The following is a 27846-nucleotide window of genomic DNA, read 5'->3' as shown; positions in this document are numbered from 1 at the left end:
TCATAATATAGTGGACAAGTCATATTTTATTATACTTTCATGATGCCTTTTTGGTCAGTTTGGAGCTTGACCCCAGTCGTCATTCATTGTCATTATATAGAAAAGAGTGAAAAGAATATGTGTCAGAAATGTACCTTTTGTGTTGGACGGAAGAAATGAGGTCAGTTTGGAATGACATGAGGGTGAGGGTAAAATGTTCAAGACAAGATATATAAAGGGAGGAAAGGCTGAGAAAAGAAAAACATATTTGCAAGCAAGCAATTGTTCCAACATAAATACCTTTAGTAGGCAGCAACAGATTGATTTTATTTTATATGACATGCATCGTATCAAAACAAAGCTGTAGTGCCAGCAAAAGCCCAAGGCCCATCGCTGAAACATGAAACATGAGACCAGGTGAAGTTTATCACCCTTTTACTAGTTTACCAAAAGAACATGACCAGTGCTGTAAACTCATACTTTCCACTCATTCTCTAATTGTTTTTCAGCAAACAACATAATCACAGATGTAATTGATAAATAACCGTAACGCTGAAATAAAGTTGAACTAAAGGAGAATTCAGATCACAGGGGACCTGTAAAAGATAAATGTCAGCAGCTACAACGTGACCTTAAATTCCCACTTCATGATTTTATTAAAAGCACTGATGTGAACAGCGAGTTATGAGAATATCCAAAGGAAATCAGCTGGAATGTGTAAACGGGTTTGGAGGGTCAGGAGGCAGGGTTCAGGTCTGGTTGTACCTGGAGGATGCAGAGGGACGATAACCTGCCACACAGCATGTACAAATGACCCCTGGGTAATTGTGCAATTATGAAATTCCTGTTTTTACAACCAAATGACAAGGTGAAGTGACTAGTTCTAAGTAGAAAGCAGTGGGGTGGTGTGTTTTTCGATGGTGGAGGAGGGTCTTACTACCTGCTCCCTGCTGTGTTGTTTCTAGTGCTTGATTTGTGACGTTACAGTGGAAAATCTTTTGGGGAAGCAGCTTTTTATGGCAATAATTTGCAGAAGCTCAAACAAAGACAGTGTTTTGCCAAACGGCATGCCATTTAAAACTCAACTTGGACCTCATCCATGACAAGAAACAATTTTCCTTTCATAGCTATCACATGCCCATCAAACCCACGCACATATGCGTTATTCACACTCAGGTTGCATTAACCTATTCTTTGTTTTACCTTTCATTTGAGAGGTCGTCTGCTTGCTCATTTGATCTGGAATCACAGAACGAATGGAGAAATGTATGGAGAAAAGTCACAGATAAAACCACAAGTACTAAATGTTGCCCTGTATTCCCGGTACAGCATGTATACAAAGCTTTCCATTTACATGATTTATTATCTATACACTAACTAGAATGCACACAATTTACTTTTTTCTCTTTCTTCCCAACATCCATCCACTAAACACACACATGCTACTTTTCCAGGGTTGTAAAGAAGGCAAGGTATCTGAATCAAACGGAAATCAGTCAATAACCACAGAGACAAACAACTTGAATAGTTTTTTCAAACAAATAAGTAGGCCTATGTAAAGGTATGTGACCACAAGAGCCTAATGTCACATTCACACACACAAACTTCAATGCCACGCATAATCCAGACAAGATTACAGAGCTAAACTACATTTATATATATGAGACTGGCTCTGCCTAGAGTCAACAAAGAGTCCCTCCCTCTTAGACACTTTTGCTTTTATGTTGCTGCAATTCATATGTTTATGAATCTGCAATTTCATCCTTTGATCGCAGCCAGAATAAAAGCCCATATAACAATTATTGTTTACTTTACTGTAGACAAAAACTATTGATTAAAATGTTTAATGTTGTCGCATTAAGGTTCTCTTTTGTAAAGGGTTTATAAATGTGTTCTTAAATGACTAATGACTCATTTACAAATGCATTATAAATCATTGATAAGCAGTTTTAACTGCATGAATAAAAAGGGTGATTTCAACACAATACCTGCCAAATAGTGAGACATTTTTAACTCACATGTTATAAAGGCTTAATAAATATAGTTGTTCATACTTGTTTCACTCAAATTCACATTTCATCAGAGTGACTGTTTCAGACAGATTCATTTGAATCAGAAATAACAAAAAAAATTGACTTAGTTGTGATCTGAGCAGCGGTTCTGAACAATTCACTAAGTGAGTCTAATTCAAATCACTAATGCCAGGTACACAGTGCATGATTTTCAAAGTCATAAGATTACTGTTCTTCTCACTACACAACTGTCTGAAGTACCATAGTTGCTGTTGTGTGCATACTACAGATCTTTTTTTTCTTTCTTTTTTTCCAAGAAGAAAAAAACTGTTGGTGAGAGAAAATTGGGGCTATAAAGTCATGCAGTCTGTACCTGGGCAGAGGCTGTTTTGTGAAACTTTTGCACTGATTCATTAAAAAGAATCTGTTAATAAGAGTCATTTATTCACAAATCATACATCAAGGTTCACACTGTTTGCTGCTGCATTCAGGAAACACAGTAGCACACAGGAAGCACACTTTAACAAGATGAAATCTGACAAACTCGCATATGGATCTTTTCCTGTCGATTGTGGTCGCAGTCTGGAGCTCTTAGAACTAGTACATCTTGGAGCATCACCAATCGCAACACGTAGGTACTGGCTTGCCCTGCATGTTAATGTTGTGCCCTTGGGCAGTGCACTTAACCTTATCTTGACCCTAGACTTAGGGATGCTGTCTTTAAAAACTGTAACAGTTCTAGTTAGAGTCAGATTTCACCTAGTGAGTAATCTACAGCCAATTACCTTAAGGCATTGAACCGTACACCTAAATGCACAGTCAGATCAGTCCTGACACAAAACATATCACTACGACTGATGATAAATGATAGTGTAGTATCTATCATCATACATCCAATACTAAAGTAAATGATCCCTCTGAAATCCGCCTAGAGTCATAGCACAACTGCTAACACATGCAAACACACATACCACACACATCACCCAGTGATTTATGGCACGCAGCAATGCCCGGCCTCTGACATGGAGATAAAGGGACGGAATGCATTTGTTCTCTAAGTGGGGCTTTCCCATTAAACCACCTACTGACATACGCAGGCCGCTGGTGGTTGTACTGTACATCACCACAGAAACACTGGTAAACTTTACCCCTTTAGATTATACCCTAGTTCGATACTGGTAGGGTATAATAAAAAATATGACTAGTTTCATATTATATAATATTCTGAAAGCTGCACGTCAAATAGATAATATGTCGCGGTAATATGCAGTGTTCATGAAGAAATACCCAGATGACGTACTCTGCATCTGATGGACATTATACTATCCCATGATGCTACAGAACAGGAGTCATCACATTTATAAATGGCAGAGAACAGCAACACATCCTAACGTCATAGGTCACTTAACAATGGCAGTATGGTAGATTGTATTCACAATAAACACCTGCATACTTACATACTATACAGTACACTACCGTTTAAAAAGTTTTGGGTTCAGTAAGATTTTTTATGTTTTTGAAAGAAGTCTCTTCTGCTCACCAAAGCTGCATTTATTGTAGAATATAGTAAAACAGTAATATTGTGAAATCTTTTTACAATTTAAAATAATTTATTTCTGTGATGGTAAAGCTGAATTTTCACAGTGTCACATGATCCTTCAGAAATTATTCTAATATCCTGATTTGTTTGATGAATAAGTTCAAAAGAACAGCATTTATATGCTGTAACATTATAAATGTCTGTCACTTTTGATCAATTAATTGTGTCCTCATTGAATATCCATTAATTTCTTTAAAAAAATCTATCTTGACCCCAACATTTTGAAAGGTAGTGTACTTTTATTTTATTGAATGCAGTACAAACTGAAAGTCAGTTCATAGACCCATTATGCAATAGCAGTGTTAGTGGGAAGGATATTCTCATTCTAGAGAGCATTTGATTGGATGGAAATCTGTTTAGTGCAGGATGAGTCACCAGCATTTTGGTCCATTTTCCCTGAAAAACACTAAATTTATAAATGCATTTAAATTTATAATGCATTTATCTGCAAAATGTGAACTCTTGCACTAGCATATGGTCAGATTCAAAGCTAAAAGACTTCATAAATACAAGGTTGTGATGATGTACAGGATTCAGCTGCAGTACTCACAGTTTAGGTTTGGGTTTGGTGGGGAGAGGTGGAGCCTTAACCGCTGAAGGCGATGAAGGTTGAGCCGCTGTTTCCTTCACTCTTGAAGGTGACTGCAGACTCTCCTCTGGTGGCTTGTTTAAGGCCTGACCATTTTGTAGAGGTTTGTCAGGAACACTTTCCTGAGGTTCTTTATCTGTGGAGACCTGAACAGGCAGCGTGGTGACGCTGGGCCAGATGTCCAGCTCATTGATCTGGAAGGCCTCAGCACTCGGCGGGGTTTTGGGTGGGACTTCCAACAAACTAATCTCAGTTGGTGGAGGAGGTGGAGGCGGGAATGATTGGTTGTCCTCAAACACACTGTCATCCACAGATACGCCATTGCTAGGCAACTCTTCAGCAACTAGAAATCCAAGATAACAGAAGACATAGTACAGTTCATTATAGGGTGAGAACAGATTTCTTTTCCTATTGAGTGGGTGATGAAATCCAGTTGGTCCACGTCACATTGCACTTCATTGGAATACAGAAGGAAATATGCGGTCTATGAGTAACCAGGGAAATCAGTTCATAATTTCGTCATTGTTGAACAATCAGTTTTTCAAACACTTTAACAATCATTGCAAAATGCTGAAACACACCTGCAATGGAAGAAAACTTACTATGAATACCCATAATGCTGGATAAACTGTTAATCCACAGCCAAAACCTAATTCAAACCTATATCAGACATGAAATCTGGTTGAGATTGTCTCAGATTTACTTAAATGGCTCTATAGTAAACTTAAGGCTTAAGGACTCCTAGAAATATAAGTACACCCACTCCATCATGCAGTATAAACATTCATGCCTCTCCTGTCTTTGCCATGTGACACACAGCTATCAGCACATACTGTATCCTCTCTCCTCACCCACACTCCGATCCTGGAGTGTTGTGGATAGGATGTGGCTGGTCGGCCTCCTGCAATTGACATGTTTTCACGATGAACCACAGTGGGCCCCATAAAATGTCATCGAACGATCACAGATGGAGTTGCTATGCCTTTTTTGGAAAGGGCATTTTAGTTTTTTGTTACTGCTTTGTAAATAAAGTCATTACGGTTCCTGTGTTACATCACTTATATTTACTATTTCAATTTGAGAGCATGCTGTAATGTTGAAACCATTAGCTGACTGTTTACTGTGCTTAATTTTGTTGTTTTCAGAGGTTTATCCTTTGGCCTTCTTTCAACTCATGTCATATTACATATTACACTCAAACTAAATAATACTGGACTCAGGTCATAAACAGGAGCCATTCATTTTTGTGTAAAATGCTTTATGTAAACATAAATACAAGAAATATTCTTTGAAAGTCTTTATTTATTTCATTATGAAAATTCTGTAAAATTATATATATATTTTAAGCGTTCTATTTATCAAAGAATCCTGAAAAACAAGTATTGAATTTTCCACAAAATTGTTAAGCTGTACAATATTTTTGCAAAATTAATAAGAAATGTTTCTTAATATCCCCATTAGGATATTAGAAAGATTTCTGAAGATTCATTAGACACTGAAGACTGAAAGTTTAGCTTTGCCATAACAATACAATTATTTATTGATTGATTGATTAATTGAGAGAGACTTCTTTGGAAAACATAAAAAAAAAAAAAAAAAAACTCACTGACCCCAAACATTTGTTTGGTTGTGTATATACTAGTGCTTTCAAATAATTAATTGCGATTAAATCACAACCAAAATAAAAGTTTTTGTTTACATAATATATATGTGTGTGTACTGTGTATATTTATTAAGTACATATAAATACACACACATCTATGTATATATTTAAGAAAATAATTTGCGTTTATATATTAAAGGTGCCATAGAATGAAAAACTGTCTTTACCCTGGCATATTTAAATAATAACAGTTCTGTACATGGAAATGACATACAGTGAGCCTCAAACACCATAGTTTCCTCCTTCATATGTAAATCTCGTGATTAAAAAAGACCACTGAAAAACAGGCGAATCAGAACATAACACCGACTGTGACGAAAACAGTCGGGATCACTACGCCCCCAACATTTGCATAAACCCGCCCTTGTTCTAAGCCGGCCGAACCATCAGAAGCTCTGCAGGTATTGTAAATAAACAAGCGCGGACAACAGCGAAAATAACACAATAAATGTTATGTTCCAGGCCGTGCAGGGGGTGTGAAGTGCAGGGATGGGTTGGTGTCTGTATTCAGAAAGGCACAGAAAGCAAATAACGCGAGCCACTAAAGGGACATGGTTAGCTCTGTTACAGTACATACGATTTCACTCTCAGTAAGGAGAGATGAGGATGATGGCGATTGACTTACAGATCCTGAGCACCACTGACAAGCATCTGATATTGTGAAATGTGTGGTAAGTACTGTTGCTCCATAATGTAAACATAGTTTGTGTGATCGCGTCTCTTGAAAGTGAAACTATAACGCGATCGATGGATCGTTCAAAAGCAGTTTCAATGCCTCGCATATTAATAACAGCTCCCTGATGCCCGCGTTTTATATACAGTATAATTACCCGACGATATAACTGCGAGAGAAAGTATTTAAATATATTTTCCTCCCTGTGCTTCCTTCTTGCTGATGAGCCGTACTGTGAAACAGCCAATCAGAGCAGAGCTCATTATTATTCATGACCCTGCCAAATAAGCCAATAACAGACCGTTTCATTCTAGGGAGAAATCCTAGGGTTGTAAATGAACATGTAAAACTGTTTCTGGAGATTTTTTGCCCTTACCTAAGCCACATACCTTCTGTGTAGATATCAGAGAACAATTTAAAATACTGTATCAAATGCATTCTATGGCACCTTTAAATAAATTTATACATTATATAATTTATATGAATTTAAATATATACAAGTAAATACATGTAAAAATATATGCTGTATTTGTGTGTCTTTATATACATAATAAATATACACAGCACACACACATATATATTAAGTAAACATATGCGATTACTCTAGTAGCACTAGTATATACTTACGTTATAGACAGACATTTGCTATATATTACACTGTTTGATAATTGATTTTTTTTTTACATGAACATGTTTCTTTAAATGTGAACCTCTTTATGCACTAATATATCACCAGGCAACTTACATATTTACATTACCATGAACTTTGATCTCAGACATAGTTATTGTAGATACAGTGTAAACACACCTGGGGTGACAGTAAGCTGTGCCGTGCTATTATCCGAGCCATATTGGTTGGTTGCAGTGCAGCAAAACAGACCTCCGTCTTCAGGGAATGCCTCTGCAATCACCAACGTACAGATTTCCTCTGCAAGACCAATCACAGGAGCCGGCAATTACAGAGTCATCAATATCACAAGCAAAACCAGACTAGAAATGAATTTCATCAATTACACAGTGACACACACATAAGCTTAAACCATTCAAATTAATTTGCTATACAAGCTACTATAACTTCCTAGTTTTACAACATAATCTATTGCTGCAATGGGGCATCCAACAATGCTTTTTCCAGATATATGAGAATCACATAAATACTTCCTGTAATGAGGGAGGGATGTAGACAGTTGATAGACAATTAAATAGACAGGTGTGGTGAATCTAGACAGGTAATTGATGGTTACAGAGGTGATTCAATAGAAGAGAGAAGTCTACGGTAGCAGACAGAGGCTGTGTCTCATTCCTTTTCCATGTTTCCTACGAGGTGATTCAGTCAACTGTGAACACCAATTCAGTCACTTGCAAGGGCCTTGACCACTAAACATTGAGACAGTGATGACTCAATTACCTGTGACACCATTACAAATGACGAGGCTCATATTAAAATTTTGGTGGTATTTGTCAACAAATATTGTTTTATTACTTTCATTAGTTTATCATGCATATTCGCTGTCACAATTAAAATGAACAAAACCATTATATAAACGACTGAACTAGTGAACAGACTGAGACATATCCAAAGATAGAGGTGAGATTTAGAAGGTGAGCCATAAACATGTACCGATAAGTGAAAGTATGTGACTCATAAGCGGTGTTGATATGCATGTATCCTGTTCATTTGTTTTGTTTTCGAGAGATTTTCGAGTCATATCTCGTCCGAACTGCATATTGCATTGTGATGACGTCACAAATGTTGGGCTTACAGAGAATTATTATCTTGATAAACCCATATGTACACATGTATCTGGAGGAAAGTGTTTTATGAATAAGTGGAAAGAGGGGAAAGTGGAAGCAGGAGTAAAAAACTCACCGGGTTCTGCTGCTGATCTTGGCTCTGATGAAAAAGCGATATGGGAATTAAGAGAGAAACACAAACACCATAACAAATCACTAGTTATCAGTCTACCAATAAACCAAACATAGTTTCTCAAATAGTTTAACTAGTTACTCAAAAAAGGAAAATTCTGTCAACATTTATTCATTTAGTTTCAAACACGGATGGCTTACTTTTTTCCCTTAAGCACAAAAGGAAACTTTTAAAGTATATATAGTGGTTTTCAAGTATAAAATAAGCATGTAAATTTATCATAAAAGTATTTTAAAAATGGTTTCATATGACAGTTGCACAGAAAAAAAATTAATAGTCATACAAGGGTGAGTAAATTATGAAAGAATTTTCATTTTTGGGTGACCTCTTTAGTTTAAAGGTGCAGTAGTTTGGTGCTAATTTAAACACATTAAAAAAATTATTGTGTTTTTATGAATAATCTGAATTGTGTACACTCACATGAGATGATGACTGAACTCATAATAGCCAACTAGCTATTATTCCATCCACGTTTTTATACACAATTTTGGGTTATTGCATACAAAAAATAAAAATAAAAATAAAACAGCTGACTGAAAACTTCAAGATGGATAAAATCTTAAAATGTGAATAAAAAACTTTTAACAAATAAATTCCCTGATGCAAGGAAAAAAATTTACTTTGCTGTGAAATATCTGAACAAATATTCCACATTTTCACATAAGTTCAATTCATAAATTTGGATGAAAAAAGCAGTGTGTTATTCCTGTCGGCATCTGTTGGTTTTGTTCAGCGCTTGTTTTTGCCAATTAAATGTGTTGCATTTGCTGGATCTTGGAATGTCTGAAAAGTGACGTATTGAAATCTGCTGATTGTCATGGTTTGTCAGTGTAGTATGAACTGGCCTTTAAAAAGCACTAATATACATGTAATTTACGTAAAACTAAGTGTCGATATATGACAGCCCAGCATTTAACAACATTGTGATCATTAAAATACACGAAGAACAGCAATTCTAACACTTGCTAAAGAACTACTGAATTACTCTTTAAACTGCTCTCTGAGTTTCTCTTACTCTTCTGCAGGATGCGGAAGTCAGGGGAGTCCTGCATCTCCTGGCCCTCTCGAAACCACTGAACCTGCAGAGGAAGACTACCTCTCACACGGCACTCCAGAACCACCACCTGACCTTCAGATGCCTGTGCGTCCTGCAACATCTACAGAGCAAGAGAACCAAAGGTTAAAACTGCAAAAACAGACTGAGAGGTAAACAAAGGGAAAGAGAACAGACAGATGAAAGGTTTTTTTTTTTCTTTCTTCATCACCTCTTTCATTCTCAAGTACATACTCTTTCAGACTGACGACATAACAGACATAGAGGCAAAAAACTGTCAGCAACCCATAAAAGTAAAAAGGCGAAGAGTAGTTTGTTTATACATGTGCATGTGAGTTGCTTTCTGTTGTGTGTTCGTTTTCTTTGAAGCTTTGTGTAAGTGTGTGTAGCATGCTTGTGGTTACACGTGACGTGTTATAGGCTTATTTAAAGTTCAAGTCAAGAAGTATGTCTATACAAACTAGCCATTTTATTTGTGTGGCTGTTTGTTTAGGACTATGATGATGACACGAAACCATCTATTATAAAAAAGGCACATCTTCTCATTAGGAAGATTAAAGTCTCTCAGATGAAAGACAGAGGGACGGGGGGGGGGGTGGGTTAAAAAAAAAAATTTCTTTAAGGAGGTGGGAAATGATTTAGCACACTAAGCAAACAGCATTTGGCACTGAACTCGAAACCTCTGTCTAGGCCTGCACAGAGAGTCATATGACAAGTCGCTCACACAGAGAGAGAGAAAGCCCGGAATGATTTGGAAAAGTTCATACAATAATTAATCCATCCATTTCTCAAAATAGGTGTGTGTTTTTGAATGCTGCTAGAGATGTTTGTATCTGTGTGTGTGGGGCTGTGTCATTACCTTAGTAAATGTAGGGGGCGCTTTAACAGGAGCATCACCAGCATAGAGTGAAGAAACTGGACTCTGGACCTGATAGAGAGAGAGAAAGAGAGACAATGTGTGCTTATTATGAATATTTCCAGAGAGCGTGAGTTTTCCATCTGCTGTTGTCATTCCTGATGAGTATTACAGACATATTTGTGCATGTGTCTATTTCTCTGTCATTGTAGTAGATAACTTATTACTAGCTTACTAACTTTACTAACTTATTTCTCGGTTTTAGAATTTATTCTTGCAGCACTCTAAAGTATGCAGTTTCAGTGCCAAAAAAGAGGTATAGTCTTTGTGTGTATTTCTTACTCTCTGTGGTGTGGTAGAAAGCGACTGGACCAGTGTGGAGCGATGAGGTTGGGCCTCTGGGCTCTTTGGTGACGATGTGTGTATCGTCAAAGAAACTGAACTGGTTTTCTTCTGAGCCCTGCATGAGAGAAAATATTAGCAACTCTAAAATAAACCTCATTCAGACCTGAGAGAACAAATCATCAACACTAAAAAATCATCCTTTAAGACAACATTTAGATATATAGTAAAGAACACTTCTCTCATTTTGCAATATTCATGTACATTTGAACCAAAAAAAAATAGCGCTTGTGACTCAAAGGAATGGGTATATTGAGTCATCCTGGCTGAAAGTTGAAACCATTTTGTCAAGCAATGACAAGTGAATCAATCTTTTTGCTCTGTCACAGTGCATTAAAATTTCTTCAAGTGAAGTTACATTTTTATTATATGTGACCCCGTTTAGGGTCACATATAACAAACCAAGCCAAAAATATAGAAACAGCTGGGTTATATTTTGCCTCAGAATAAATCAGTGGTCAGAATTTGTTTCAGTGCTGGTCAGGGTTATTATATTTCACTAAAACTAAAACCCATTCATCTATCCAGCCCTCCATGTCCAAACCACTTTATCCTCTGCAGGGTCACAGGAGGCTGGAGCCTATTTCAGAATGTTAACCCACAGGTGACTCAGGCCATCCTGAATGAATGGCCAGTCCATCTCAGGGCCCACACACAGACACACACACTCACCTTTAGGCAATTTAGAGTTTTAATTCACCTATATATGCTGCATGTGTTTGGATTGTGGGGGGAAACAGAGATAAAGCTAAAAACATAAAATAATTTTTGTTACTTATAAATAAAAAAATAAAATTAATGTTAACTGAACTAAAATAAAATAAAATAAAATAAAAAACTTAAATATTTTATTTCAACTAGTTGGCAAGGCAACATTTCTAATTTTTTTAGTTTATTTTTTAGTTTAAATGTATCAGGTTTAGTTTAACTTGATGTACTAAAATATCTAAAACAAAAACTAAAATTTAAAAAAAGAAAAAACTAAACTAAAATGATAATTAAAAATATAAAAATAAAAACTTAAATATTAATTAAATCTATAATAATATCTCAATTCTAAAACACTATAGTGTTAGTAAAAAAGATGTCTACTGTAATGTTTCTGATGCCTATGGGCAGATCTTTTTATAGTCCAATGATTTTAATAAAAAATTTAATTTTTGGAATCTTTGCCAGACTGAAAATGAGAGTGATATCCTATTTGAGCACATTACAAAGCTATATCCACCTCTATTGGGCGGATACAGGTTCATTTAAAGTCTTGACAGTGTTTGTCTGATTTTTTAAATATTAGGTAATTTAAGTTAATAGATGGTATAATGTTGCAAATTGTTTACATGCTCTCTGTGTGGGGTAATTCCTCTCTAACACGCACCAACTTACACACACACACACACATGGTGAACTCCACTGTGTGAATTTTCACTATGCAGTTTGCACCTTATAAATGACTTTGGAGCCAGTGAAAGCGTAATCCCAAATGGGTGCGATGATGTCACAGGGAACCAGAGCCAAGCTCTTAATAGTTTGTGTAAACAGAAAGGAAAGACTGATAGGCCAGTAGAGGCAAGAAATGACAGGAAGAGAAATAAAATGAGATGAGTTCAGAGGTGATCACACAAACTAAGAAGATTAGGCAACACGATTCCTAAATTCTTGATCGATTATTGGCCTACTAAGACAGCTTTGGCTATTCTTTAAGGTCACTTCATTCCCAAACAACCTGCCATGTTCTTCAGGAGGAGCAATACAAATTTTCATGGCAGAGGATAAATTAGGGGCTATTAGATAATACATAGTCGGGGCCGGTTAAGCTGAGGCCTGAGGTGAAAGGGTTAAAGGTCATGCGAGGAAGAAAATGCGGAAACACACATACTGTGGCATGGCTCCGGACCTAGACTTCGACACAGATCCTTCACCTTCTGAGTCTGAAGAAGAAGCACCTTTACGAAGAGAAACATAATGAGAAAATGGAAGAGAAAAACATTTATTCCTATTTAAAACATTACATGCTTCCTTCCTTTTACTGCAAAATAGCATGAACGAAATGCAATCCTTTTTAATAGGAATCCACATGAACAGGAGTTTTGTATAAAGGTGAAAGAGTTCACTGAGCAGATTTCGCTCATGTTCACATTAGTCACATGATTTGACCCCGCTGACCAACAGAAACCTGCTTGGTTTGAAAGTGCCTTCTGTGTGAGCTGTAAATTCTTGATGGATTATTGGCCTTCAAAGACAGTCTAATGGTCTTGGCTATTAAGGACAGTTCACACCCAAACAACCTGCCACGTGCTTCAGGTTAGATAATAGGAACTTTTATGGCACTTGGTGAATTAGGGGCTATTAGATAATACATAGTTAGGGCAGGTTAAACTGTCAGCTGAGGTCGAAGGTCAAAGGGTCAAAGGCCATTTGAAGAAGAACCTTTTACACTAAAGCATCTTTACAGATTTTGTTACAGCAACTTAATACTATTAAACATCATCTAATTTGAAAAATGTAATTATTTTGTGGTACAATTTTATGTTTCAGTTTCAAGTGTTGCTATATATCAATTTTTCATATTTATACAAATTATAATACATGTTATTTTTCTATTTCAAAACATTTATCCATTTTATACTCTGCCCAAAACCTTTTTTTAATCAGCATTGTTCCCAAGGTAATTTGACTATAAAATTGTATAAGATAATTCTTAGCAGACAAAATATCTTGACTGAAGGTTATTTTTAATACCCTTGTCACAGTTTGGTTTCTGTTTAAGTTTCCCTTTTGCCCTTATTTGGTTTTTCCTGTTCTAGTTTCCCGGCATTAGTTAATCATCGTTCATCCTGATCACCTGTGTTGTATTAATTATCTCGTTTGCTCCTTTGTCCCCTGTTCTTTAAAAGTCCTGAGTTCTCCCCTATGTTTTGTCAGATCTTGTAAGTTTGTAAATGGTTTTAGTGTTGATGCTTATTAAAGACTTCCTTTTCTTCTATTCCTCATCGTGTGCTTATTACTACAACACCAACCGTAACAACCCTATTGACAAACAGTTTTTTTTTCTTAACTATAAACCTCATTAAATTTATTAGACTTGCACTTAAAAATACTTTCAAGTAAATGTATCTGGTTTAAAGGATCAAATGTTTTATTACTTGGAAAAAAAGACAAAAATATTGATCAAAAATTGATTTAACTATGTCCTCACCTTCAATGTAAACCTCTGCAGAGGTGTTGTCTGCTCCCAGTGCGTTGGAAGCTACACAGGTGTACCTGCCGGTGTCGTCTTCAAATGCTTCAGTTATCACCAGAGTGTGCAGGTCACCATCACGACAGATCTGGATATCAGGGCAGTGGTGCAGCTCCCGCCCCTCACAAAACCACCTGTCCAGTGGAAGAGAGAGGACGGCATGTCAATCAATGGGAGTACCCTATTATAGAGCTAATTGTTAACAAATGCAATGCTGTGCAAACATGCTTTATCTCTCAAAATATGAATATTGCAATTGGGAGGAAACTACTAACCTATTAATCTCAAAAACTATCAAATGTGTAGCTGTGGTGTATGTGTGAGAAAGAGGCTAAATAAATGTAAATGAAAGACTGAGGTCATGTTTACTGTAAATCTACCGGCCACTTAGATGTCTGCGATCAATTTTCTATTCCAGTCTCTGTGTATGTTTCAATCTGGTATTACTAATCCCCGCCAAATCTCTCATCTGAGGGTGAGTCAGCTTTAAAGAGACTGAGTGCAGATTTTCCTCATTAGAGTGATATTTCCCAGCTTATCAACACCGCAGTGCTATTTAAACCATATGATTCACTGTTTCATCAAAAAGAGTTTTATCAAAGCTTAAATACTGTGCTGGCAGTCAAACTTTTCAGTGTTAAAGCTAAGTATCTCTGTATCTGAAAATGCATAGTATACACAAAAATTAGGCAGTATAGTATTTATTTTTAGACTGTTGACTATTGCTAAATACTATTTGAAAAATGTAGTATGTCCAGATTCACAGTATTCATAAAACAGTAGGCAAAAATTATGCAGGTGACCTAACTTCGGCAGGATTTTGAAGTGAACATTCAATGGACACTTTCTATCCTTGACGGATTGTTTTCTCTTGGATCTCTTGGATAGTTTTTAAACAGGTTTCCAGCTGTCATTGGTTGGCCAATCAAATAGCCAAACCCCCCCAATCCATGCCATTGGTTGCTTTGCATTGGTTTCATGTCAGCATTATGTAGGTTGGGATGCTCAAATAAACAGTGTTTAATTAGTGCCACATTATGTATTTATTTATTTACTAGACAAAAAGTCACCATTACCTTAAAAAAACAGAATTGTGAGATGTAAACTCAAAGAAAAAGTCAGTTGCAAGGTTTAAACCCACAGTTCTGAGAAAAGTACTCAGAATTACAAGATATAAATTTGTGTTTTGTGAAATTTAAACTGGGAAAAATCAATATTACAAAAAATGACTTTCAGAATTGAGAGAAACAAAGTCAGATTTGTGAAACATAAACTCAGAATTGCAAGGAACAAAATCAGAATTATGTAATAAAAACTCTCAATTACCTTTTAATTTTTTTATTCTGTGGCAGAAATAGTTTTCTATAAATATGGTAGGGTATTGTAATGTTAAGAAAATAAACAAATATAAAATAAAAACATACATATTTCCATCTTATCTGTGATTTTCAAATAGTTCTGACAAAGCAAAGTCCTGACGATTAATGTAAAATACTGAGCAGAATCTGTAAAGTAGCTGAACAAGAAATGTAAATCAGTGTGTCTCTGACAAGTTTTGTTGCTTAGTCATGACATTAAGTGATTCTCAGACAGGGAGGAATGTTTGGATTGATGTGTGTGCACAGCTGGAATATGACACATCAAACACTCAAAAGCAGGGACAACACACTTCACTGTGTTCACAGGTCTGGGAATCGTAAAGTCTGCAGGGAAAGTCCTTTACTTACCACACACACCAAATGCAATTTCTGTTTCTATAAATCAGTTACTTGAGATGTCAGTGTGTGTTCTAAACCCCCAAGGCATGAATATGAAGACTAGTATACCTGTCTCGAGCACCTGTGAGTGTATGTTACGGGAAGCAACGACACAAACACATAAACACACAGTCTGGGTCACAGCAACTCTAAACCAAGCCGCCCCAATAACACATCATATTGTGCAATTCATTCAAGTTTTCTTTGTACTCCAGGTGTCCCAAACCACTTTCATCCATTCATCCACCCTCACACACTTTAAAATGTGTCTGAAGTCGTCTGGAATGAATTCTGGTTTAGGCGCACAGCTGTTCATTCAGCTCGTCTCCGGATCTTAAAATACTCTGGGACATCATTAAGACTTCTATAAAGAATCCCAGCATTCCGGAGCCTGCTGAGCCCATTTCATTCCATCCTGGCAGTCGAAGACTTTATCCGTCTAATCAATGATCGACATATACACACTGTATAGTGCATATATAGTAAACACAGAAGCATGTGTTTGAAGCAGAAGCATAACAAACCTCACTGGTTCTAATGCATCATCATAAAGCAATCATATCTCTACAGAAAAGTTTGGATCAGCCAGTTTGGATCAGTTCAAACTGTTTTGGTTACCTGTACTTTCAGTGGAGAGACAGAAACCTCTCAGGTTGTGTTTTAACCAAAGTCTTATGTGTACGACATGAGGGTGAGTAAATTGTATAATATTCATTTTGGGGTTATTTATTTCTTTAAATTCCTATCTGGGTTAGATCTGCTTCTTTTGTCTTTCATTTGAAATCAGATACCAAATATCGTTTCTTTCTCCAAGGCTATAAAAGTGAAGGATGTCTGTTACATTACAACTGAAATGTCTGTTCTGTGTGCTTTTGTAAATGTTTGAAACTGTTAGAGTCACTTTAGAACACCTTTGTGAATCCTGGAAAGATTCCAAGACATTCCAAGGTTTGGCGGCCCTCCGTTTCTCACCCCTCTGCCGTTTCTCACCCGTCTGCTCGGACAGCAGCACCTAATCTATCACTCATCCTCTTTGACTCGTCAGTACACACAGAAAGAACAGATGAGCTGCTCAAGCAAGTATGTCAACACATCATATTTATGGATTCAAATGTTATTCAGAACTGAGGGCTAAAGGTTGATTTAATGGCATCAGATGAAACACATCGAGTGTGCAGTGTTCAGTTCTCTATATTCATTTTTCTAGAGATGTCTCTCCACCTCTCTATACAGGCTCATGCAAGTCTAAAACACTCATTTATCTAGAGAGCGAGAGTTATGGCTGATTTTACGGTGCCAGAACAGGTGTGTGCCTGATTCACCACAGCATCAAACTAGCTTTTTGGTTCAGTGAGGGGGATTTTTCCCCTTAAGGATTATTGGTGGTTTAGATTCAATTCTAAAAACACTTAATAAAACTTATTAAAGTTTTAGAAAACTGATGGCACAAGAACATGTCTAAGGCTGGTGATTACATGTTGTAGAAAGTATATCCAACGGCTATAGTTTATAATTACTAATTATATTTATAATTATTATTATAATTATACTTATAATCAAGGTACAAGGACAGTAAAGGTGAATTTCTATTTTACTGGCAACAGGAATGTGATTTTTTATTTTATTTTCATCTATATTATTTTAAGGTAATTTGCTTGGGACACACTTTAGTAAAGGGACCAGTTCTCACTATTAACTAGTTGCTTATCAGCATGCCTATTATTAACAAACTGCCTGTTTATTAGTATAAATGTTAATAGAAATGAGCGTGTCCCATGTGCTAAGGTGAAAGCTCATGACAGGACACGAGAGTGAACAGAGGCTTGGGTCATCTATGTCCGACAGCTGGAATTTGTCACATAAATCACAGTGACAGGCATACATGTTGTGTTTGTTATGTGGTGAAATCAGTCTACTTTCATTCTAAGACATTCTGCTTGTAAGACATCACTGTCATTGAGGTCAGGAAGCAGACTGAAACGTGCATTAGCTTGAGTCTGCATGATCACATTCAGATGGAGAAGCTTCTAATTGCTCGACTAAAGCATCATGTCCATGTGTTTCAGATCCTGCGTGAAGGCAAAAGTTTTTGTGTGCTTTACCGCAACTGCAGCAAAATTAAGCCCAGATCTGGCATTAAGGGCATCTGTAGTCTTCACCCCTTCCTCACTCAATCTACAGCTATTCCCCCTCATTTGTCTTCATTATTAATTCTCTCCTCTCTTTTCTTGAGTTACCACTTTGTAAGCACATTTCAAGAACCGAGACTGGCTTTGAAACACTTTTGATGAACTGCCTGACAACTCAAACCCACAGCACATATTGCCGTCTGGTCCAAACACATCACTATACATACAATATACTGTACATGTGTGTTCACTGAACTGCAAACTAGCGACTTACAACTTTCAGGAACACAGCTAATTTATCTCTATGCAACTTTTCAGTTGAAATTAGTCAAATCAACATGCACTGGCCTGCACTGAAACAAAGATTTTCGGATTCAGTACCATTCGCTATCTTCCCAGAATGCACCAGGACAGAATAATTATTATTGTTGCATTGCTTAATCAATTACCAACATTAGATTTAGTTGTAATGAAGTACTTAATATTTAATAATTCAAAATCATACACAATTTTGATGTTTTAAAAGTGAAATTATGACTATAAAATGGACTAAAAATTTGTAAACATTTAAATAATAAGAATTCAAAAATATACTTCTACTACAATACATACATGAAATACATATGTGACCCTAGAGCACAAAACCAGTCTTAAGTCGCTGGGGTATATTTGTAGCAATAGCCAAAAATACTTTGTATGGGTCAAAATAATCAATTTTTCTTTTATGCCGAAAATCATTAGGATATTAAGTAAAGATCATGTTCCATGAAGATATTTTGTAAATTTCCTACCATAAATACATGAAAACTTATTTTTTTATTAGTAATATGCATTGCTAAGGACTTCATTTGGACAACTTTAAAGGCAATTTTCTCAGTATTTTGATTTTTTTGCACCCTCAAATTCCAGATGTTCAAATAGTTGTATCTCAGACAAATATTGTCATATCCTAACAAACCACACATCAATGGAAAGCTTATTTGTTCAGCTTTCAGATGATGTAGAAATCTCAATTTAGAAAAATTGACACTTATGACTGGTTTTGTGGTCCAGGGTCACATATGAAGTATAAAATACATACAGCTTAAGAAATACATGCAGTTTGTTACAAACCAGTCAAAGCAACTCAACATTTTAACTTTTAATTGGTAAAATAAATGCTCTTTTTTTTACCATGTACTGAAACAAATCTAGACTCTAAGATAAAGCCTGACTTTAGTGCCTTGTGCGTGGATGCTAAACCTGCCTCAAAACACCCAATTCCATCTCTTATGGACTCTTGTCACCCAAATATGTTCTGAAATAAAGGCCTCGCTGCATTGCTTCATGACTACTTCATTGTGTCTGTCTACATCTCCGACCACAACTCACAAACAGACTAGAGAACCAGCTCATGAGCAGTCAGCCTCAGTGCCCTAGAGGGAATTCTCCCCATCATCACATGGAATGACAAATGTGGCATATTTTTATGATTGAAAACAATTGTCTTTTCAGCATCCCATGCCATGAGCACCACATTTAGGAAGGTGTGCCTTTAGACCTGTGTATGGCATCTAGCTGTTTTTGAATTCAAAAAAGTAAAAAGGTAAAAAGACTCACTGAAGCGGTTAGACCAGCTTAGCTCTGATGTCATCATCTGTTACGAAAGGCTAGGCTATCTCAGTAAACCATTAAATAACCAAAGAACAGTTTCAGAAAAACTATCCATGGGCTAAAACGCAACTTGTCGTGGTAATGGAACTAAATTAACAATGTGTTTGCCATAAACACCTGAACATGTTGCACAAGACGCCCCTCTTTAGGGATCCCAGTTTAGTTTTCCACTGGAGTTCTGCTGCATGCTTCACACTAATTAGATGTGGGTGGATTGGGTTTAAAGGCTTACAGGCAGTGGTGGAGCTTGCCATTTTGGTATGTGGCTGCAAGTGAGAAAGCCTGATAGTTTCAATCAATATAAGTTGGAAAATGCCTACATCAACCAACAGCAAAGAGGAAGCTATTAATAATAAATTTGATAAAGTATATCATCTATCTATCTATCTATCTATCTATCTATCTATCTATCTATCTATCTATCTATCTATCTATCTATCTATCTATCTATCTATCTATCTATCTATCTATCTATCTATCTATCTATCTATCTATCTATCTATCTATCTATCTATCCATCTATCTATCTATCTATCTATCTATCATTGAGTTCAGTATAAGTTTGTTGTACAGTACTTTGCTCATTTATTGATATACATTTTTGTCATCAAGCATTCAAAATTATATACATGTTTAATTTGCAAAGCATACGGGAGGTGGAAATATTAAGGAGTAGAAAGTATGGCAAGTTTAGCTAGTGTTGCCACAGTAACATGTCGGTCATATCCACAAACCGGACCTAATGAACAATCATTATGGGTAATTACCAAACCATATAAACCAATTCATCAGCATCCATCACAGCTAAACACTGTGTGTGTCTGTGAGAGAGAAAGAGAGGGACTGGTACAAACTCCTTCTCTGCTTCTTGTGGTTTGGCCATTATGTGGCCAGTGTAACACAGCTTCCCTATTTAAACTTTCCATCTACAACTGCAAATAACAACAAGTTACAGAGTATGTGTGTGTGGATACTGCCTTCATTCACTCTCTCACATGAAATTCACTCTCTCTTTATTCACTCATTCACATTCTCACATGAAAAAGACACACTTCTCAGTCAAATTTACTGTCCTGCCAAGTAAGAGGAAATTGCATCTCTCTTGCACTGTCAAGGTTGTCTCTATTCTCACACTTTCGTCATCATGCAACAACAGTCAGATACATGCAAATTGAAATGATCTTTGTGTGCACTACTGGAAGCGATCACAGGCATAGAGAAACACAAGGGACTGGACAGAAATAAGAAAACGCCACTCACTGCTTCCATGGATAATTATAAGCCACCTTCAAAACCAGGGCATATTGATCTTCTGGCAAGAGTCAAACAAGTAAAAACCCCAGAAGTACAGACCAAGGGAGTTTGATGGTCAGCGTTAAACACTACTGAGGCTTTCAAGGAAACCAGTGCTGGTCTTATTCTGAAAAGTAAGAGCTTTCTGACAAGAAACATTTGGTTTCCTCTACAAAAATACATATATAGCAGCATAGACAGTGCAGAAGTAGCGATTTATACAGAAATTACAATTACAGAAATCATGTCATAAAGTTTGTGATGTTTTATGAAATTATGACTATAAAAACATGAAATGATGGATGAAAATATGAAAGATAAATCAAATACATATTTATCCTGAAAAAATAAGCTGTTTTTGAACAAGGAACACTGGATTGCTAAAAAATAAAAATAGCCTCATTCGCAGAGCAGAAGGGATTCACAGAGGTGGCAAATCACAATTAATGATTATTAATACAGGGCTCCATACTAACTATTTTTACTAGGAGCACTGTAGCCCCTGACTGAAAATTTTTAGGAGCACAAGCAGAAAATTGAGAGGCACACCTTCAATCAGTCTGAAATGCAATCGTTCACATATTTCCCCCATTTTAACTGTACTACTGACAAATGCTTTGATAGAGATTACAATATGCAGTATTCTTTTAATTTCAGAGAAATATGATAAAAAATATTATTGTTTTGCATTAATAAGTACAGTTACTAAAATATTACATTAATTTCTTATTTCATGTTTTACACATTTGACAGTAAAGCACACAAAATGCATTTTATGAACAACAGGAACATGTGCAAAATCAAATTTTTATGTAGAAAATATATATATTGTACTCTTATTAAATATATCATTATTCTTCTATAGTCTTATATGAAACTGACCAACAACTTGACCAACAAGTGATTATGTGTGATTTTGTCGCAAATTGAAGAAAAATATGTTTTTCTCAAAGCACTTTGTGACATTTTTTTACTTCATACACACACAAAAAAGAGCGAAACAAAATCTGACAAAATCTAATTTCTTAATGATTTGATATTTTATAATAGTGATTTTATAATTGTTATATTTCAAAATATAAAGGAAAATGTATAAATGGATGACTATTAAGCCAATAAGCGCTTCTCTATTGCCATCTACATGTTATAATGATGATTTGATGTGTGTTTCTTGTGTTTGTTCACCACAGTATATTTTGGTCATCCCATTGAAAATATTCAAATTGGATCATTTAGGAGCTTTAAAGTGCTGGAAACAGTTGTGTGAAATGCTTGTAAGTCATTGAAAATTGCTTGAATTTCTCTCTCAAAAGGCTGTACAAACCCTGAAATGAATAATGTAATAATATTCAACTATTTCTGCCACAACAACATTGTTACAGTTAGTGTTACTGCTTCTGGTTTTCTACGTCAGCGCCGTTTGATCTGTTTATAAGAGATGTCTGTGCAGAATTTGAATGCTTCTCAGTAGATCTCGCAGCAACCTTTATTCATTCTGTGTTCATATACTGTATATGAAGAGTTCAGATGCAAGTGCCGTCTGAAATTTTCTTGATGAGCATTTATCAGGCTCCTATATTTATGTTCAGTTATTTGCATAGAAAGGCACCTATATATTGTCATTAGAGTAAAATTACTGAACCTACACATAGGAGCCTGATAAAAATACTCATTTTAGATTAAAATTTCAGACAGCATATAGAGGCTTTTGCATCTGAACTGTTCATATTGTTACGGAAGTATACCCAGGACGAAGAGAGGAATGTTAAATGGTTTATTAAAACACAGCGGAATGTGCAGGGGGTCAGGTAGATCTCATAAGTGTGGATTTCATCACGGACCTTCCACCCTCTAGTGGTAACACATGCATCCTGGTGATTTATTGATCGATTCTCAAAATCCTGCAAAATCGATTCTCAAAATTCAGAGCAATACAACTTCGGATAACTTGATGAGGTAGGTGATAGTAGCTGTATCTTACAGGACCAGGAGATCGTGGATGGATGGAATGGAGAGTGGGACCACAACAGTATCTTGATCAGAGACAAGGAGGACGAGGAGACGATGGAGGACAAGGATAACACACTGGAGAGAACACAGGAGGTAAGTACAGGAAATCACACTTGAAGGAATATAGACTTGCGTAGTAAAGGAGTCCTATGCGTGTAAACGAGACTGGACGTTGGAGTGAGGTGATGGAACTGCTTATAAAGCCAACTTGATGAGTGTGCTGATGTGAGACAGGTGCATGTGATTAGAATTCTGGTGAGGGAGTGCGCTGGGATTGGCTGCTGTGGTACTCTGGCTGTTCTGTGTCACATATATATATATATATATATATATAAATATATATATATATGACAAGGAGCATTTGATTAACCCTAAAAATTCATTATAGTAGTAAAAACATTGTAGAAATAATGAATAATGCATAATATGCCCCATATGCACTTCATCTTTTGAAAGGTGCTGGATAAATCCTCTTTTCTTTTTCTTCCTCCTTTTTCACTTGCTCTCTTTTCATGCATGAAGGCTTGAAATAATCCAATTTGGCTCTCCCTGAACTTGGCATATCAAGAGACCTGAAATTCAACCGGATCTGTTAGTGTATCTGTTGGAGGTGCTTTGAAAGAATATGCTTTATGTCAATGACATCAGTCCAGACAACACCTCAGAAACACAGGAAACAAAGTCTGGAGCCAGAATTAAACACTGACCAGCTTTGGGAGACAGTCTGAGAAAATGGGGGTGGAACTTGGGGGTCACATGCATGTCTGACAGTAAAAAACAAAGCTTACAATGAAATAGGAAAGACAATAAATAGGGAAGACAACTATGGAAACTTTCAGAACAATCTTACAGATTACAGTGTGTGCATGCGTGCAAGCCGATTCCTGAAGTTCATGACAAATGCTGAGGTCTCTGAGTTCAATCACTGCAGTCATTTTGCGCCTGGTTACAATTGACATCACAGGTCAGATGCTAAAGGTCAGAGGCCAGGAAGGGAACACAGGGAAGAAGACAGGAATGGAGAGAAGACCGCAAGAGATGCCCCAAATAGAAATACTGATAGATGCATCTGCAGCAGCTGAATTATGAAGTTCTTGTAAACACACACACACACACACACACACACACACACACACACACAGATACCATGCCAGCAACCCACCGTATTCATGACATTTACCAGCCTGTGTCTGACAAAAACTCCACAGACTCACACTGTATTATAAACAGTATGAATAATGAATTTGTTATTTGCCATCTCAAACGTGTCACAGAATCTGCATCTGAAGTTAAATATATACCAGAAAAATATGTTATGAAATATTTTAAATTGTTTAAGTATTAATTTTTGTATATGAAAAAAAAGTGAATAAAATGATGGAATACTGAATTAATAAATATTTACTCTGTCATGACAACGAACAGCTGATGCTGCATCAAGATCTATATAAGATCTATAATTTATTGCATATAGTCAATAAACTGTCTCAGATAAAAAGCATAATACAGAAGATAATATTTTAGAGTATCAGATAAACAGTTTTATAACACTTTGTTTACATAATATCTTAAACCATTCAACAATATTTTGTCGAAATGTTAAATATCAAATATAAATGCTTTGTATTAATATAAAATAAAATAAAATCTTTTGACAGAATTGATTCTAAAATGTAGTAGTTTCTTAAGCTGATGGAAGCAGAGGGAGGTAAAGGATAACTAAAGCAACTTTTCAGAGTTCAAAGTTCAGTTGAACTTACCTGAGCTCTATGCTTCACTTGCTTCTTAAAGTATATCCAAAAATGGCATTAAACATGCAGATTTTGTCTGTCTGAAATGCTCACACACTCCCCTTGAATGCCTACACAAGTCTGAGAGCTCCTTCAATCACTCACACATGTACACACTCTCTGCCACTGTGGGTAGAGCTGTGACTGGATCACACATACAGCTAAGAGAGAGAGAGAGGGAGGGAGCGAGCAGGAGGCTGTAATGCAAGAGTATGAGGAGAGAGAGAAAGACACGCTGTAACTGGGAATAAAGACTCAATGGCATTCTAACCCTGTGGCATACGTCCAGCCCACTCATTATTTTTTCTTATTCATTCTCTCTTTTGCAAATCGCTTCAGTCTTTAACATCAACACAACATTTTTAAGCAGAGCAACTGTTCAATTGTGTTCAATATCAATAATAAAAAAATGTTTCTTGAGCAGAAAATGAGAATATTAGAATGATTGCTGCAGAATCAGGTGACTCTGAAGACTGCAGCTTTGCCATCACAGGAATAAATTACATTTTAAAATGTAGTGAAATAAAAACAATACTGTTCTTACTGTTACTGTTCTTCTGTATTTTTTGATAAATGTGGCCTTGGTGAGAATAATAGACTTTAAAAAAAACAAAAAAACAATAAAATATCTTACTGACCCTAAACTTTGGAATCATACTCTGAACAAACTGTTTACATGACCCAAACCTCATATTAAATCAGGCATATGCCATCTTATTTGCTCTTATTTTTTGGTATGCTAGGCCCAGTGTATTCTGGGTATTATTCTAGAACTCTATTGAGCTCACACAATAGCCAAACACAGAAAAACAATTTCTTGCTGCTTCAGCTCTGCTATTGCCCATGCCAGCATGTCCAGGTCACAGTCCAACGGGCACCTTACCAACACTCTCTCATTGACACATTAACACAATGAAACAGGTTGCAAACATTGTTATGGTCTACCGTGCTTATGCTCAGTTTGAAATGTTGCATTGCAATAATTTTTGTCATGTTTCTTTTTTAATTATTAATATTATTATTCTAATGCTGAACAATTCATTTAGGTTTCAGATTAAAAGAATACACAAAACAAAACAAACAAACAAAAAGTATAGTATTGTGTCAGTTGCATGGGACGCATTCAGCATTTCAATAATCTTTAGGCATAGACAGAAATAGCACGTTTTAGTATTGAATAGAAGAGGACACTTAGCATTGAGCTAAAAACAGAGCTAACAGCACCTGGTCTCAGTCAAACAGATGGCTTTCACCTGTTTCATCTATGCCTTCTGGGACAGTGAGAGACAAGATACATAAGCAGGCAGGCCATCTTATCACTGATAACTTTTTTTGGAACCGGCAGAGGCATGTTATATTTGCACAATAACACAATTGTGTTGTATACAGTACAGTTAATCCTTTATTTGGGGTGAGGTTTAAACGTGTTGTGGCATATTGAGATTGTAACATTTCGCAGACCTTCATGGAGAGTTAGTAACTCTCAGTCTTTCAGTCCATAAACAGGTGGAACATTTGGGTGGGGTATTTATGGAGCTTGCTGCATAGAGCTCAGAAAGTACACATACCCCCAGAAACACACACACACACACACACACATATATATATATACAAAGAGACACACTCATATCTGTGCATCAAAGCGTTTGTAAACCAGCACACAGTACAGAATGATGCAAAGACACACCCACACCCACTTTTATTAGAAAGAAGTCTAGCATTAAAGTGTGGTTGCATGATTACTTTCTCCTTTACAAACACATTCGCATGCACACACTCTGTGTCCCACACCTCAACAGTGCACGCTCTGTTTATTTATCTGACCAAGGAGGTGCTCATGTTTCGCAGCTATTCCTTTAGAAACAGGACATAGTGATACAAATAGAGGAAACGCAAACACTGTTTGCTTTATTTATGAATAATTATTACCTTTGATGGCAGCAAAGTATGGAAGACAATTCAGCCTCAGAGTAAAAAACAAATAATAATATAAAAAGTCAATTGTGAGATGTTTAAAATAAGAATAAAGCTCACTGTCAGATATAGAAAGCTGGAAAATGCTGCCTCTGCAGGCAGCATATGGAAGTAGGATTCAAAGTCAACTTTATAATGATTTTTAGCACACGGCATGGCAAATGGATAAAAACAAAACACAGATCACTTCTGGACAGACTAGATGCTGCTTCTGTGCCGTGAAGTTGACTTTCCTATGATTGCTATTGATATAGACTGAAAGATTTTTGAAGGCAGCATACACTGTAGATGAATACTTCGCAGCTTATGATATCTCACTATCCTGTGTGTTCATTTCCTTGAGTGTTGAGCTAAAAAATAAATAAATAAATTGCAATTGTGATTGTTGATGTGTAAATGTATGTTTTTATCAACTTTTTTTTAAAGTAATGTAGTAACTTCCCTTTAGTTATCACCAAGAATTTCTCTTTTTTTGTTGCAGATCATTAAACCATTATGCTGCCTCAGAAGTTTGTCCAAAATCAGTATTGGGACTGAGGTAACTTTCTGCACAAACGCCAAGCTTTCAGACACAGCCATAAAGAAGTAGTGAAAAATAAAGTCACATATGAGAAATAAAGTCACAATTGCAAGACAAAAGTCATGTTTAGATACAAAGATGTGGTTATGAAAAAAATCTAACTTGCAAGATATAGTCATACTGCAAGTTATGTTGTGCAATTACTTTTTCTTTTGCTCTGCTCTGAGGCAGAAACAGGCTTTCATACCTAAGGGATGTTTTGACAGATTTAACTAACTTCTGGGAACAATTTTGTCCCCCAAAGTAAACACAATAAAGCTCTGTGTGAACCAAGCCACCAAAAGAACAAAGAGAACCAAACCTCTGTTGACTTTCAATAAGCTCTGGCTCTTCTGTGCATCCACTCACGAAAAGTATGACATAATGATTGTCTTTACAATGCAAAGATGGCACAGAAGCAGCATCTAGTGAACTTTGTTTAGTTTTATCCATTTGTTGTAATAAAATGTAATGTACTAAAAATTACAATAAAGTTGACTATAATAGTGTAAAGATGCCTTATGATCACATAAAAATCTATAAAATATAATTTTTTTCAGACATATCATAGCACCTTAAAAAAGCAATAAAAATGCAAGTTATGTTTTTCTATCCATCTGACTTTCTTCTTTCTGTTCCAGAGGTTTTCCAAAGTTCATCTAAGTATCTTCTCAAGATGCTTTTTCCA

At 36.2% G+C, this 27846-nt stretch overlaps 1 protein-coding gene across 5 annotated transcripts in view; it reads right to left on the bottom strand.

Annotated features, from left to right (window-relative positions):
• Window positions 1-27846, bottom strand: part of palld (palladin, cytoskeletal associated protein) — an 84933-nt gene that overhangs the window by 37717 nt on the left and 19370 nt on the right. For 2 of the 5 annotated variants that reach the window (XM_079375961.1, XM_079375962.1), the window contains exons 2-9: window positions 13952-14127; window positions 12632-12698; window positions 10696-10813; window positions 10357-10425; window positions 9459-9600; window positions 8387-8410; window positions 7325-7444; window positions 4142-4523 (exon numbers count right to left, since the gene is read on the bottom strand). In XM_079375961.1, coding sequence (XP_079232087.1) covers window positions 4142-4523; window positions 7325-7444; window positions 8387-8410; window positions 9459-9600; window positions 10357-10425; window positions 10696-10813; window positions 12632-12698; window positions 13952-14127 — 1098 coding nt within the window. Of the gene's footprint in view, window positions 1-1182; window positions 1219-4141; window positions 4524-7324; window positions 7445-8386; window positions 8411-9458; window positions 9601-10356; window positions 10426-10695; window positions 10814-12631; window positions 12699-13951; window positions 14128-24595; window positions 24756-27846 lie in introns of those variants that run through there. The other 3 variants (XM_079375967.1, XM_079375963.1, XM_079375964.1) reach the window with 3 other exon arrangements.

This window comes from Barbus barbus (assembly GCF_936440315.1).
Source record: "Barbus barbus genome assembly, chromosome: 24".
NCBI lineage: Eukaryota > Metazoa > Chordata > Actinopteri > Cypriniformes > Cyprinidae > Barbus > Barbus barbus.
Note: the sequence above shows the minus strand (reverse complement) of the source record. Positions and strands in the feature narration are given on the sequence as shown.